At 60.0% G+C, this 15305-nt stretch overlaps 1 protein-coding gene across 3 annotated transcripts in view; it reads right to left on the reverse strand.

Moving 5' to 3' along the window:
* The window catches only part of AGAP3 (ArfGAP with GTPase domain, ankyrin repeat and PH domain 3), a 112915-nt gene that overhangs the window by 76161 nt on the left and 21449 nt on the right, over positions 1 to 15305 (reverse strand). Inside the window, exon 1 of one of the 3 annotated variants that reach the window (XM_014260690.2) lies at positions 5555 to 6365. The exons of the other annotated variants lie outside the window; for them this stretch is intronic. Coding sequence (XP_014116165.2) covers positions 5555 to 6365 — 811 coding nt within the window. Of the gene's footprint in view, positions 1 to 5554; positions 6366 to 15305 lie in introns of those variants that run through there. 3 annotated transcript variants of the gene reach the window in all.

The raw sequence follows: 15305 nt of genomic DNA on the forward strand, positions 1-15305 counted from the left end.
CAAATCCCTGCACTCATGGCTACGAATGTCAGTGTGACATTATACACACACCCTGTGTGTTGCTGCAGCTGTTACACACCAGAGCAGCAGGAAAGGTCCAAGTCTGATATGGAGCCCCCCTGGAACAGCACCATTCCCTCTGCGGCTTCCAGACCTTCCCCATTTCCTGCCGGGCCTCCCGACCCTCCCCACCCAGCACACTGAGCCGGAGGGGTGCAGGGGTGCCCAGCCCCTCTGGAACAGGCACCACATCCTCCTGGGTGAAGCTGGAACCGTGGGGAAGCACACAGCCCCAAATCCCGGCAGGCAGGTGAGCAGAGCACCTTCCCCGCAGCACCTGGGCGCTGGTGCCAGCTCCTTCGGCAGGGATTGCCTCCAGCAGGAGACACCTCCAGGGACTGATCTCCCACTGAGCACTGAGCTTCATGTAGCATCAGGGAGTCATGATTTACTGGATAGCTTCACTGCTGGACTGGCTGCATCACCTGCAATTCCAGATGAAAATACACCTGGTCACTTTTCCTGCATCTTCTCCTTGTTCTTTAATCGTACAGAAGGGACCAGGATGTCCGTGCTGCAGTTCAACACCTTCACCAGGTGTAAATGACCTCCAAAGCCAAAGCCGTGGGCTCAGGCAACCACTGTCATTCCAAGAGCTTCAGCACAGCCCAACAGCATCCTTGGCTCCACCACACAACCATACAAGAGGAGATCAGTCCAGACCGGCCTAGGAAAATTCAGGAAAATTCTGTTACTCCCCAGAAGCTTCTGTTGATGGAGGTTTCCCGGCACAGGCAGCTCTACTGCAGAAGGTGGGAATTTGGAAGGTGGGATGGGCAGAGCCTCTGCCATGCAGAAGAACAGACAGAAGAAGGACATAAAGAAGGCACTCTGCAGCTGATGTCCCTTGGTCAGTTGGTCATCCTGGACACCTTCAGGACCTACAGACCAGACCCTGCTGTGGGACAGCAGTGTCGCGCACCAAGGAGGCAGGATCAGCACGCTCCCTCATAGAGCTCGCACACCGCAGCTCTCTGTGCCCTGAAGACAGCCTGGAGGGGGCTCAGCCACAAACCCACAGCTCCCAGCACCCACATGCTGTGGGGAGGCTGGGAGGAGAAAGGGGATGGCCGGCCAAATTCATCTCCTCATCCCAGCTGCTCGCTCCAGGGGATGATGTGCAGCAGGTTCATCTACCCTGTGCTCCAGAAGCGCCAGTGCCAGACACATCTGGTCTCCCTACACAGCAACTAATAATTAACCAACTCATTATCCAAGCCATGATGGAACTCCCTTGGACACTGCAACCCTGGACATGAAGCCAGCCTCGAAACCAGGTCAGAGGCTGCGCAAACACAGCAGAGGCCACACACACTGAGGCCACTTGTGACCACCACTGCGGTCACACGAATGGACCCACCTGATCACACACAGAGATCAAAGGGAGGCAGAGGCGGCGTGCTTGGGCACAGCCACCCTTCCTGGGCACAGCCCCCCCTCCCAGGCCAGCCTGATAAAGCTTCTACCGCAGCAACGCTGGCAGGAGGGGGATTTCTCCAGGTCAAGGACCAGCACAGGTGCTTGGTCCCAATGTTCCAGTCAGCACTGAGCCAGTATGGAAACCCACTGCAGGACACGACTTTGGCAAGGATTATCTCAGCAGAGCTTTAAACACTCTGCAGCAACTAAAGGAGACAATGCTGCATCTCTCTGGGAAAGGGCATGCTTAGGAACTGCCACCCTTGCTTTGTCACCATGCCATGGGCAGCAGCAGCTGGTGTCACTGTGCTCTGAGGTCAGCGCAGACTCTGGAAGATCCAGGCATTTCAAACTCTTGGCACCTGCTGCTCTCCAGCCCCCATCCAAACACTGTCAAAAGACCCAGACTAAACCCTGCTGTGATGGTGGGACAGGGTCTGCTGGAAGGGAAAACCCAGCAGAGAGTGACACAGAAAGACGGGTAACTCAACCTCCCATCACAGCACTCCAGCAAAAACCTCTTCCCAATGTGCCTGACCTCGGCTCCAGCTGCGCAGCTCCACGAACACTGGCAGGTGAACACTGAAGGCACAGGATTCCCCCTCCCTAAGGCAGCCTGTGACTGCAGTCAGACACCTCTGCACCCACCACGCACACCCTCTGACCTCGTCCTAAGAACTGAGCTCTCCAGAGTATTGTCCCAACAGCTCCCCCCTGACCTTCCAGAACTCTCAGGCTCTGCCAAAGTGCAAACACCAGACTGGCATCAGCATCCAAGGCATCCCTAACCCCACCAAGACACCTCTGCCTCTCATCAAGGCTCCCAGCTCAACCAAGGCAAGTACCAACATGAGGTGATACTTATCACGACCTACCCAACTCACTATGCAAACTTCACTCAATTCATGAGAAAACAGTTCTGTCTTCTCTCAGAAGCCTTCCCTCACATGCCCTGCACATCAGTACTCCATACACGAGAGTGAAGGGAGGTACCCTAAACAACCTCAAAAAGCAGGGCATCTCTCTGGGAGAGGGGACACAGCTGTGATCACAGAATCACGGAATATCCTGAACTAGAAGACACCCACAAGTCTCACCCCTGGCCCTGCACAGACACCCCAACAATCCCATCTTGTGCCTGTGAGTGTTGTCCAAACATTCCCTGAGCTCTGGCAGCCTCAGGGCCGTGCCCATTCCCAGGGGGGCCTGGGCAGTGCCAGCACCCTCTGGGGAAAGAGCTCTTTCCTGATATCCAACCTAAACCTCCCTGAGGCAGCTCCATGCTGTTCCCTCAGATGAGGAATGCCTCCTGAGCCATCAGAGATGCTGTACCCATCACAAAGTCCCTTCATGAACAGGGACAACTCCAATTCCAAAACAGTCCAGTTTTTCCAAGACCATACTTATTAGAGAGCCTCTCTGGAACGGCACCAGCCAACACCTGGATACCCAGAAATGCTCTGAACCACTGACCATGATCACCTGGGTCAGTCTAAGCTGGCCAGACTCTGTGTTAACTTTGCTCTCCAGTCCCAAGGGTGGTTGCCCTCCCTCGCCCACTACAAAAGGATCAGCTCTTTACATCTTTCTTGGGTAACAAACCCTGAAATCCCCCATCACCCCTCAATCCCAGCCGAACCCCTCCAGGGCTGGGAGCAGCACTTGGAACATCCCCCTGACTTCTGTGGGTATGTCTGGATGCAGATCGTGGTGCTGGATGGCTATCACAGCGTGCTGTAAACAAAGCACTCCAGGTTCTGGAAACAGAGAGCGCTGGCTTGGCTTTCTGCCAGGACTCCTACATCCAGCTTTTCCAAGGGCTGATAACTGCAGCTGCACCCCCCAGGAGGGCAAGTTGGGGCTGCACCAGCAGCTCTCCCAGGGCAAGGTGGGCAGCGCCCACACAGAGCATCAAAGTCTGTGGGATGTCAAGCGGGTGTTTGGAACACCATGGGCCTGCAAGACTGTAACAGGAGCGGGGCAAAGACCCCCTGAGCACTAAGGCACTAAGGCTGTGCCCCTCCAGCCCTGCCACAGCTCCCACCCCCCAGAGGAAGCCATGGACCAACATTCTGAGCAGAGAGACAACGGGAAGATGGGGCACAAGAGAGGACAAGCAGCAACTGCTTTGCTGTGCAGACTTCACCACCGACCTCGCTGTCCCCAGGAGGACACAGGGTTGGTGGGTACAGGGACTGTGCAGGTACCAGGCAGGTAATGAACTGTGTTCTCAGCGTGACTGAACCCGCTGCGAGCTTCGCAGCACCAGGGACTCCTGCCAGGAGCCACAGTGCCAGTGGCAGCCTGGAGAGGTCAATCCTGAGCCTCTGCCTCCAGCATGAGCCACAGTGGCAAACAATAATCCCTGCAACGAGCAGTAGTCCTGCATGAGCTGGCTGGTCACTGCTGCAGGGACCCCAAGCCACCCACACCACTCCCCACAGAAGCCTCAACAAGGTCTCCCAAAGACAGATCCAAAGGGAGCTCCTACCTGTCTCGTGGAGGAGCCAGGTGAGACACAGGACGCCAAGCAAGCGCTTAACCTCGACGGTTTCTTTGGGAATGCGGCCGCCAGGCCGGCTGCTGCTGGCACAGCTCCCACTGGAAGCGGCAAGCAGGAACAGGCCCCCCGCTCCAGGGGCAGGGCCCGGCCCTCCCTGCCCGCATACACCCACATTCCCCAGCCATGAGCGCAGCCGCCCCTCTCCTGGGAACCTCCTGCCACCCAGCCGGCAGCGGCACACGGCCCGGCCGTCCTGCCAGCACCGGAACCCCGCAGCGCAGCAGCATCCCGGCCCTTGGCCTCGTGGCGCATCCATCGGAGCCTCCAGAACCTTCCCCTGGAGCACAGCGAGCCCGAAGGACACATGGGGATGGAGGAAGGCGCTCCCTGAGCTCCCTGGGCAGTGGCAGAGCTGCTCCTGTGCTGATCCCTGACCCCAGCACTCCTGGGCAACGTCTGGGCTGCCCTGGACAGCCACTGCCCCAGGAGCAACCGGGTTCCTCGGGAGCATGTGGGTTCCCTGGAGAGCCTGCCAGCCCTAAGACATCCCTCTGGCACGTAAGCCAAGCACAGAACTGCCTCCACAACACCCAGATCCAGAGCAGAGCTATGGAAGCCAGCTTGGCCCAGCCCCCAGCTCCATGCGTTCCATGCCTTAAAAAGCTGTGGATGCTGCTGCCGCCTCCCAGCCCTGCCAGGCCACAGGGTTTGCCTGCAGCTCCTTCCACAGGGCCCAGAAGGGGACAGGGCACAGAGGCACAAGCAGCACAGCCCCAGCTGAGGCCCCACAAAGCTCTGGCACCAGAGAGCTCCCCACCAACATCAGAGAGTCGAACACCCGAGAGCTGCTTCAGCTGCCAGTGCCCAGGGAATGCCCATGGGGGTCTTGTCCCCCTGCCCCATCACTGGTAGTGCCACACCTGCTCTCTGCAGGCTGCCCCACACGCGGTGAGGGTCTCTGTGCTCCCAAACACATGGTCTCCGCTCAGCCCCAGTGAGGGACCTTGGCAGGGGTGGCCAGGACTGAGCATCCCCCAGATGAGGCCTGGCACCACGGAGCCGCTCACAAGAGGGGGGCTGCAGGCACATTTTTGGGCTCCCCAACCCCCTGTGCTGCCCCACACCTCTGCTCTGGCAACCTCCCAAAAGTCCCACTTGCCTGGGTGCCCACCAACAGCACCCCTCTCCCCATTCTGCCAATGTTGTGGGGCAAGGGAAGGAACACTCCACCCTTGCTAGGTCACCACCAGGGCAAGTAGGACATGCAACACACGTGCTTGACTCCCAGGTGTGTGTGGCCAGCAGGGAACCAGACCCCAGAGCACATCCTCCTAAGCAGCCACACCACGGCTGCTCCAGCACCATTCTCAGGGCACCGGAGTACAACGTGACCCTGTGGACACTCACACGACCTCACTGCAGTCCAGTGCAAACCTTGCAGAGCACTGGGACAGAACCAAGTGCCAGCACACAGCCCAGAACCTCAGCCGGGACGGGACAGCCACCCATCCCTGCAGGCAGCACGGGGACGGGGGCCCTGGCCAGCCCAGCACTGCTCCTGTGCTTACTTACCCAGAGCCCGCAGAGGACCCCCACCCAGGAGGACAGGCTCAACACTGCCATGGGGGTCTTTGGGGCACACGCTGCCAGTGCTGCCACGCTCTCGCCTTCGGAAGCGACTCGTGAGGAGTTTCCAGAGTCCCCCTGTCTGCACGGGGTCGGTGTGCAGCCGGCCCCCGACCCTGGTCAGCTCTGGGTACAGCAAGTCCCGCTTGCTGGGGCAGGTGTGCAGGGAGCTGGCGTCGCCCTCGCTCTTGGTGCGGAGGCGCGTGGGGCGCAGGAGCCCCCCAGACTCCGACCGCCGCAGCTCGTGGCCCCGGCGCAGGCGGAAACTGAAGCTTTTCCGCAGGGAGCTGAAGTTCTTCCTGGGGCTGGAGCCGCTCCAGCCGCTGCCCCCGAAGAGGTTCCAGCGGCGGCTGCCCCACAGGGAGCCCCCCCGAAGGAAGCCAGGGCTGACGGCGGGGTGCGGCGGCCGGGCGGTGGGCAGGAAGGCCATGCTGCTGGGGCGCGGCCGCTGCGCCTCATCGGGGCCGTCGCCCCCTCCCTCGGGACTCTGCCTGCGGGGCGAGCGCAGCCGGAGCAGCTCCAGGAGGCGGCCGCGGGCGCGGGCGGGGGGCGGCGGCGGCAGCAGAGCCCCGGGCAGCCCGGTCCCCGCCGCGCAGAAGCTCTTGGGCCGCCGGCGCTGCTGCTGCGCGGCGCCGAGCGCGGCCTGGACGGCGGGGACGCCCTGCAGGTCCAGCGACTCGCAGACGCTGACGGCGCGGCGGGGGCTCGGCCGCGGGGCGCCCCGGCCCGGCCCGGCCCAGCGCCAGCCTTCGGCCATGGTCAGCGGCGGGGCTGCCCCATGGCCCCACGCCCGCCGCTCTCGGCCGCCGGCGCGGGGCTCCCACGACGCGCTCGCATGTCCGGGCCGTGCTCGGCGCCGCCAGCGCGGGGCTGGGCCGGCCCGCCCCGGGACGGGCCGGGGCCGCCATGGGGATGGGGCGGGGGCCGGGGCCGCCCCGCCCGCCGCGGGCACCGACGGCACCGAGTCCGGGAGACGGGCAGCGCTCCGGAGCGGCGCGGGGCTGCGGCCCTGGGGCAGAGCAGCGCCGGTCCCTGTCACTGCCCAGCCGCGCTCAGCGCCCGCGGCGGAGCCCGCTCCAGGGAGCGGCGGCGATGCCCGGCCGCCCAGACCCCGCCGGGGCGCTCACCGGGACCAGAACCGGCCCGGACCCCGTCGGGGCGACCCCGAGCGCCGGGACCAGAACCTGCCCGGGCCCCGTCGGGGCGTTCACCGGGACCAGAACCGGCCCGGACCCTGGCAGGTACCGACCGCCGGGCAGGGCACGCAATGGGGCCTCCGTGACCGCCAGAGGGCGCTGCGCCCCCACTCGCTGCTGCTGCTGCTGCTGCTGCTGCTGCTGCCCGTGACCCCGGCAGCGACCCCGCGATCCCGGCGGGACCGGCTCCAGAACCGACCCCGGATCCCGGCGGGACCGGCTCCAGAACCGACCCCGGATCCCGGCGGGACCGGCTCCAGGACCGACCCCGGATCCCAGCGGGGCCGGCTCCAGAACCGACCCCGCGATCCCGGCGGGACCGGCCCCGGCACCGACCCCGGATCCCGGCGGGACCGGCTCCAGAACCGACCCCGGATCCCGGCGGGACCGGCTCCAGAACCGACCCCGGATCCCGGCGGGACCGGCTCCAGAACCGACCCCGGATCCCGGCGGGACCGGCTCCAGAACCGACCCCGGATCCCGGCGGGACCGGCCCCGGCACCGACCCCGGATCCCGGCGGGACCGGCTCCAGAACCGACCCCGGATCCCGGCGGGACCGGCCCCGGCACCGACCCCGGATCCCGCCGGGACCGGCTCCGGCAGCGACCCCGGATCCCGCCAGGACCGGCCCCGGCACCGACCCCGGATCCCGGCGGAACCGGCCCCGGCACCGACCCCGCGATCCCGGCGGGACCGGCCCCGGCACCGACCCCGCGATCCCGGCGGGACCGGCTCCGGCAGCGACCCCGGATCCCGGCGGGACCGGCTCCGGCAGCGGCCCCGGATCCCGGCGGGACCGGCTCCAGCAGCGACCCGGCCCTTACGGCATCCCCGCGCCCCCCGATGCCCTCCCCGGCCGCAGTCCCGCCGCACGTCCCGGAGTTCCCCCTCTCCTGCCAGGACCCCGCTCTGGGCACCCAGCCCTCCGGCCCCGGCCGCACCGGCCCTGCACCAGATCCAGCTACCTTCTGCCTTCTCACCTTTCCCAAAGCTGTGATGGGGCAGCAAATTCCCCAGCAGTTGCGTTATGCCCAACAGCCCAACCCTGTGCTCACAGACACGTGAAAACCGTCAGTGTGGACCCCAGGGGCTCGGGCAGCGCGGAGCATCCACACCCTGGAGCACAGACCCCCAGGAGCACCGGATTCCAGAGCCCCCTGAGCCCGAAGTAGAGGGCACCAGGTTGTGTGACCAGCTCAGGCAGAGATTCCTTCACTCCTGTCTCGTTCCAGGGCGGTCACTTCCTTTGACCAAACCCACCATCACTAAGCACTGACCCACTTTCTCGGCTACTGGAGTCCTGACTGTGGTACCTCCTCCACCTGTTCCCCAGCACTCCTCATTGCTGCCTGCAGCCCCCTTCTCCAGCATCACCCCAGGGCACTCCTCCTCCTTCTTCCTCCACACCTTTTCCCTCTCCCTGGCTTTCCTCCCTTCACATTGCAAGTATGATCTGTGCTCCCTCTAGGGAGAAAAAAAAAAAAGATGCCTGACTCCCCCTTAAACTATTTTTACCTTACTGAAAGTCCTGTCTGCTAAGCCAGCCCAGGTCTTCTGCTTCTCTAGACCTCTCCAGGGAACACCTTAACATCAAGCACCTCCCTTTCCCCCTCTTTATACAGGAGTCTTTGACTCCACCGCCTTGACTCTTCCAAACTCCCATCACCTTCTCGGACTGTGCCTTCTCTTTGAGCCCTGATCCTTTCTCCACAGCAGACCTCATCCTACTTGTCCAGTTTTCTGGATGCACCCAGGCCTTGGACACAGCTAAATCCCACCTACAGCTCTTCCCCTTCCTACTGCACAGCCAGTGCCTGGGCCAAGCCCCTTCCTTCTCCCTTCTCCCTTCTCTCCTAAGGCCACTGGTCCCACCATCCACCTCCCCTCCCATCTCTGTCAGTACCACAGACCCCATCACAGCATGCAGGAGCAGAGGTCCCACCCAGAGCCTCTCCTGGGGCTTCACGTCCTGCTCTTCCCTCGGGTGTTCACACCTGTCAGCAGCAGCTCTATGGCAGCAGTTCCCTCCCCAGTACCCGCTGCCCAACGCACAGAGCTGCAGCTCAGAGCCGCCACTCCCCGCCGTGGCCATGTCCTGTGGGCACACAGTGGACACATCCCACTCCCCTGCCTCCCGAGACAACGGGCACCTGTGCCCGGGACTGAGCAGAAGGCGCCTGCCAAGCCGCGGGAGCTGCAGCTCTGCCATCTGTGCCAAGGTCACAGGAACACACGAAGTGCCAGACTGGCTCTGACCCGCATGCACAGCATCTGCCATCTCGTCTCCCGAGCAGCCGCACTGCAGCGAGGAGGAATTCTGCAGGAAGCAATTACAAGGGAATGTCTTCCGAAGTACTGAGCACCAGACAGGGCTGGCTGTGAGGACCAGGCTGTCAGAGCTGACCTGTCAGGGGTACCTCAGGCACAGGTACCTGGCTCTGGGCAGAAAACCAGGTGAGGAGCATCACAAGCTCTTTTCCACCATGCCTGGCACAGCTCTGTGCTCCCAGGGATAGAAAGTTCTTCCTGTAAGGAGACGGGACAATCTATATCCATCTCTTTCCAAACCCTGGGTTTAACACATACTCCAACAGCACCAGATGGTTCCCCTTCCACATGAGTCTCAGCTTTTTAAAATATTCTGGCAGGTTCTGGTTGTGAGGTGTCGCTGAATCACAGACTGTCTACTGGAGAGATGATGCACCTTGTGCTGCTCACTGAGGCAGGGCTGGACATGCTGGATCCCCCTGACACGGTGTGTCTGACCCATCCCTACAACCTCCCCAAGACCCCTCCAGCCTGTGACCTCCTTCCTGCTCCAACTCTTCCTCCTCCTGTGACTCCATCCAAATTCTGATTAAACCCACTGAAAAACATTGAGAGTTCCCTTTAGCTGACAACATCCTTTCCCTGTCCTACCAGGATCATATTTTTAAAGCTATTCTGTGTTTTTAAAGCCTTCCAAATTCTCTGCAGTTTGTCTCCACCTTTCTTAAACACAGAGTCAAAACTTGGCCACAACACTTAATTGAAACCTCCAGTGGCCTAAGAAGAAATACAGGTACATCTGTCCTACTGCATCCCAGTAAGATACTGGTCTATGGCACAGTAACAGCATTAACAACTGTTCTTACCTAATTAGGCTGTTTTGTGGCAAAGATTTACAAACACTGTGTGAATCGATATGTATACTGACTTGACCCCCTTCGTTATTCCAAAAGACTTCTAAAATAGGCTAAAATTGAGCCCTAGAGTTAAGTCCTGGGATTGAGGGCTGCAGGGCACCTGCACACAGGCTGGGAATGTGTACCCCAGAACGGAACCCTGCCAGTCTCAGCAACACATGGGCTCCAGCTGCTTCAGCCTTCCACCCATGGAGGAACTGCTCTGGAAATGAGGCCAGAAAACACCAGGGTTTGAGGAGAGCTATCACTGAAACTCCCCAGATGCCTTTAATGTGTCTCTTCTCTGGCAGTTCACACCATAACCATAGTGGGTTGGACTGGAGCTGTGTCTATGTCTAATGCAGATGACAGGTGACAGCTCACCTGCTCACAAGCTACTGGTGGGCAGCAGCTTGGCCAGAGTCCCCAGGGCTATGTGTGGCTGCAGAAGCATCTCTGAGAGCTGGGAAAGTAACAGGGTTTTGGCAATCTGACCCAGAACAGGTGCCTGGGAACAGAAGCAAGTTGGTCCCTTACCAGCCCTTCTTTGAGTCACATGCATGGTACAAACATTATGGCCATGAACATCTGGCTGAAATTAATATAATCCATGAGAGGCATAACAACAGCTGCATGGGAATAGTCCGAGAGCCAGGGAACATTCCAGTGCTGGCGAGCCCTGGTGTGACATTCAGGGTGGAGCCCTGAAAAGGAGTCTAAGCCATGGTCAAATGCTCCACTGTGCTCTCCAGACCCCGTGATGCTGGTATCACTGCTCTCCCAGACCCACCGGCACTGGTATCCCTGTGTTCCCCCAGACACAAACGGTACTGCTGCTCCAGAGATCTGCAGATAGGGCGATTTTGTTGCCAGGGAGATGCCCAGCTGGGAGGATGGGACACCTGCACCCACCATCCCTCCTGGGTTCAAAGGTGCTGTCACTGCAGGGGGAGCAGTCTGGTGGCCCCCCTGCAGCCCGACACATGCAGCATGGATGAGGGACCAGCACTGCTTTGGCAGCCGGGGAAGGGATGAGGTTCCTAGCATGGATGGCCCCAGTGGTTCCCAGTGCCCGTAGAGCGGGCAGACACCAGCAGCACACCAGGAGCACGTGAGGACAGCAGCCAGCTCCAGCCCCCAGGTGCTACCACGGCTGTGAGTGCCCGAGGCCAACAGCCCTGCACAGACTGTGGGACTGTGGACAGCAGCGCAGGCTAAGCACCACTGCCAGAGACAGTCAGGACAGGTGACAACACAGAACCTGTGCCAGGCTGCGGGGCACCCAGCGCCCCGGCACACGCTGCCCAGCTGGAGCAGTGGAGCAGGAGGGCTCTGTGCAGTGCCAGGGATGGCAGCCAAGCCCCCCTGCAGCTGCAGGAGGACCCTGAGCAATGTGTCAGGACCATGCTGGAGCTACCGGGCTCTGCAAACCAGCTCCAGCCGGCTCAGCCATGCTCCAGGAATACTGATGAGGCTCTGCCAAACCGGAGCTGGGGGCGCAGGCTCGGTGGCCCGGCCGTGGGGTGCAGCCCCCGCAGCCCCACGTCACAGCCCACACTGCCAGCGCGTCAGCAGCGCCGTCACTCGGAGCAGGTGGCGGGGGCCAGCCTCCGCCTGCTGGCCCCACAGGGCCAGGATGGAGCCAGAGACATCCTCAGCCCAAACAGGAGGAGGGAGAAGGAGACAGAGGCAACCCCTGACCCTGAGCAGGGAGACACATTCACACTGAGGGCTGTCACAGGCTCAGCATCCACCGCAGCACACGGCTCCACTGTGGTAACGTTTTCTGGTCACCCCAAGCACCCCAACAACTCCTGGTCACCCAAACCACCCTGGGCCTAAGAGACAATGTCCTCCTGCTCTCCCCTGACAAACACCCACCCACCCCACAGCCGCTGCACATCCCCAGGGTCTCGGGACAGAGAGATGGGGCACTGCTCCAGGTCTGAGCTGTGCCACACCCTCAGTGCCAGCTGGACCGTCATACCCTGGCCTGCCCTGTCCCTGTGCCCATGCCCGCTTTGCAGCACACAGCCCTGGCTTTGACACTTGACAGGCTGACTGACTTTCCAAGGCCTCTTGCCGTGAGAGGTGCCTCAAAGCAGGTTGTTCCCTACAGTTTCCATGGAGAGGAGGAACAGGCCAAACCAGCAGAGAGTTAATACCAGCTGGGAAGTAAGCAACAGTCACAGGAGAGCCCAACTCCAGCATCAGCTCCCTCCCTCCTCCCACACTGCACACCCCCAACTCGGGTCCTGCCGCAAACCTCGAGCTGCTGATGAGGAAATTGCCACTTTCTCCCCTCCCACCCCGGGATGCAGCACTGAAGCAAACGCCTCCCTCCCTCACACGAGAGGTCAGGCCCGTGTCACCCAAATGGGGCACGGCCACGCTCTTGTCCATCGAGGAGAGAAGCTGAGCACCAAGTTGCTGCCAGCCTTTTGAAGAGGGAATCCTGCCACGGACCCTGTGGAGGTGGTCATGCTGCAGATCCTGCACCCACATGCTCAGGTCAGACGCAGGAAAGACAGATGTAGGGATGACAGATGCAGGGATGATGCTTCCTAAGCTGCTGGTCCTGCCCCTGGTGCCTCAGGGAAGCCCTGGAAGATAACGCTTTGGGATGTTACCTACAGGGTGTAATACCAGATAGATCAAGGCAGCAGCAGTCACTTCTGCTGCTGAAGCTACCTGAGGGCCCTTCTGCGTGCAGAGACATCCATACCAGCGCCCTGACCAAACCTGCAGCTAGTCTGGTACCCGCACTGCAGGGATGAGCAGCCCCACCATGGGCAGGCCCCAGGCACCAGGCTGTTTCCAGGTACACAGATGTTCCCATGGAACAGGCTGTCTCCAGGCACCAGCATGTTCCCAATTCCCAAACTCCCCACCACCGATGCAGGTATGAGCAGCATCAACATGATTGGGCCAGACATAGTAAAATCTCCCTGGGATTTTGAAATCCAAAGACAAAAGGCCAGGTGAAAATTTGGTTAGAAGACTAAAGAAAACCTCCTCAGGTCCTCAAACCTCGCTTTAAAATCTCTCCCATAACCATCACAAACAGTGTAAACCCTCCAGTTTATTCCAAAAGCAGCAAATAAAAGAAGAAATGCCATGAAAAATAGCAACAGGGTGAAACTAAGAAGTGAATGGTGCAGCAATGGAACTCAGAGGACATGAAAATCCACATGGAGGTCAGGAGGAGAACGTGGCAGGAGATGGAGGAGGCTGGAAAATCCCTCCAGCCTTGACAGAAAGGCAGAGACCCCGAAGCAGCCTGCAAAGGATGGTCACAGAGCTGTCCTTCAGCTGGACCATGGAGCTCCTACAGACATCAGTGCACCGTGGTGATGTTTCAGGATACGGATACAGATACAGATACAGATACAGATACAGATACAGATACACGACATTTCTGCACCCACAAGCAAAGCTCCCACCCACCCCAGCAGCAGATGGAGCCTGTGCTGACCAGACACACCACCCACCCTCATGCCCTTCTGGCTCTGCACACGTGGCATAGCAGACACCAGCAACAAGAATTTTGGGAAGAGCCGACCCTAGCAAAAGGTAGGACTGGAGGGTCATCAAGCTCCACAGAATGGGAGCAGCTCAGAATCCCAAAGGGATGTTCCCAACAGTGCTTCCCAAAGCTCTCCAACACCACTCCTCCCTCCCTGGGAAACATCCAAAACAATTCAAGCCATGGAAAGATCCCATCCTTCCACCCTGTTCCCAAAGGCACCTGCTCAGTAACAACAGAGCAGGCAAAGGAAGTATTTTCAAAACACAAGCTAAAAAGCTACTGAGGCTGACAACATTACAGGATGCTCAGATGGGCCCCAGCACCCCAACAAACACCGTGTTACTGCTGCTCCCACCTTGTCATCCTCTGAGGCAAGCACAGTGACTAACAGCATGTGTACACACAGGCAGAGATTGTTTTGCCGCAAACAACAACAGCCAGTTGTGAGATCAGTGTTAGTAATAGCCCTGGATCCCACCTGGAGCAGGGGGACTGCAGTGCTCCAGCCCCCAACAACCTTCTGCAGCTCCCTCATGGTGGACAGGCCCCAGACCTCATGTGGAACTTCAATGCTCACAAGCAATGGACTTAGAGAAGGAAGTATCAACCTCGGGATGTTAAAGAAGTAGATGTCACCTGGCACGTGGAACTCACTCCCACAACAAACACTGTATGTAAGATTACCCATTTGAGTGAACCCACTCACACCTCAGGTGCTGCCCCCAGGTCCTGGAGACAGTTGGAAGCAGCCCCAGCCTGAGGGATGCTGAGCCAAAGACCCTGCTCCAGACTGGCCAAGGGTTTGATGTCTCCTGCTCTCACTTTGGCACGAGGGTCCCAGCTCTGACCCCTGGAGCAGCTCCTGCTGGAAGGGCCCTCCCCACACCAGCCCATCTCCATCAGTGCTCACCTTTACAGACCCCAGTGGCCCGAAGAGCCCACCTGTGTTTAACTCAGGCGTTTCAGGTTCCTCCCCAAGGCCACTGCACAGAGGCCAACCACCGACCACAGAAGCAGAAAAACCCAGAAACTGAAAGCCACAAGCCACAGCCGGAAGGTGAGATGGAAGGTGAGATGGAAGGTGAGATGGAAGGTGAGATGGAAGGTGAGATGGAAGGTGAGATGGAAGGTGCAGATCTTGCACGTGGCTCTCCGTTCCCACTATCCCCTGAGGCTTCCCTGCTGCAGCCACAGACACCTCAGCCTGCACAGGCTCACCCTCCCAAATGGGAATGGGTGCCACGTCTCCCTCCAGGGCCCCAGGAGGGACCAGTCCCTGCGTCACTGCCCAGCTCAGCAGCCTGGCCTCAGCAGCCCTCACCTCGTGTCTCCCCACCAGCACCAACAGGCCCAGCAGGGTCCAAAGGCTCCCGGCTGCCTGAGTCCCAGTGGGGCCCCTGCCTGACGTGATCACACAGAGCAACAAGGGAGACCTCAATTCCCCCAGCACCAAAAACAACTTCCCATGTGGTTGAGGCAGAAGAGGATGGCTTCGAGTGCCTCACACCACCTTGGATTTGGCAGGCAGAACAATTCTTGATGATTTTTCCAGGACCCAATACAGACACCAAGCGCTCACAGGAGAGGATGGATCCCCAGGAATCCCCCCAAACCTGCCTCAGCCCAGTTTGTATTCACAACTACACACTGAGGGCCCCAGTTCTTACTCCACACATCTCATGTTGACCATTGACCCTTCCAGTTTCTTCCTGAGATCACTCTGGACTAACCCAAATACCACAAAGAAGCCTCAAAGTATTATTTAATCACTAACACCTTTCACTAATCCCATTGCTCGGGAGCTGTT

Source organism: Pseudopodoces humilis, chromosome 1 (genome assembly GCF_049639895.1).
Source record: "Pseudopodoces humilis isolate 2021_Gansu_Grassland_sample_001 chromosome 1, ASM4963989v1, whole genome shotgun sequence".
NCBI classification, from domain to species: domain Eukaryota; kingdom Metazoa; phylum Chordata; class Aves; order Passeriformes; family Paridae; genus Pseudopodoces; species Pseudopodoces humilis.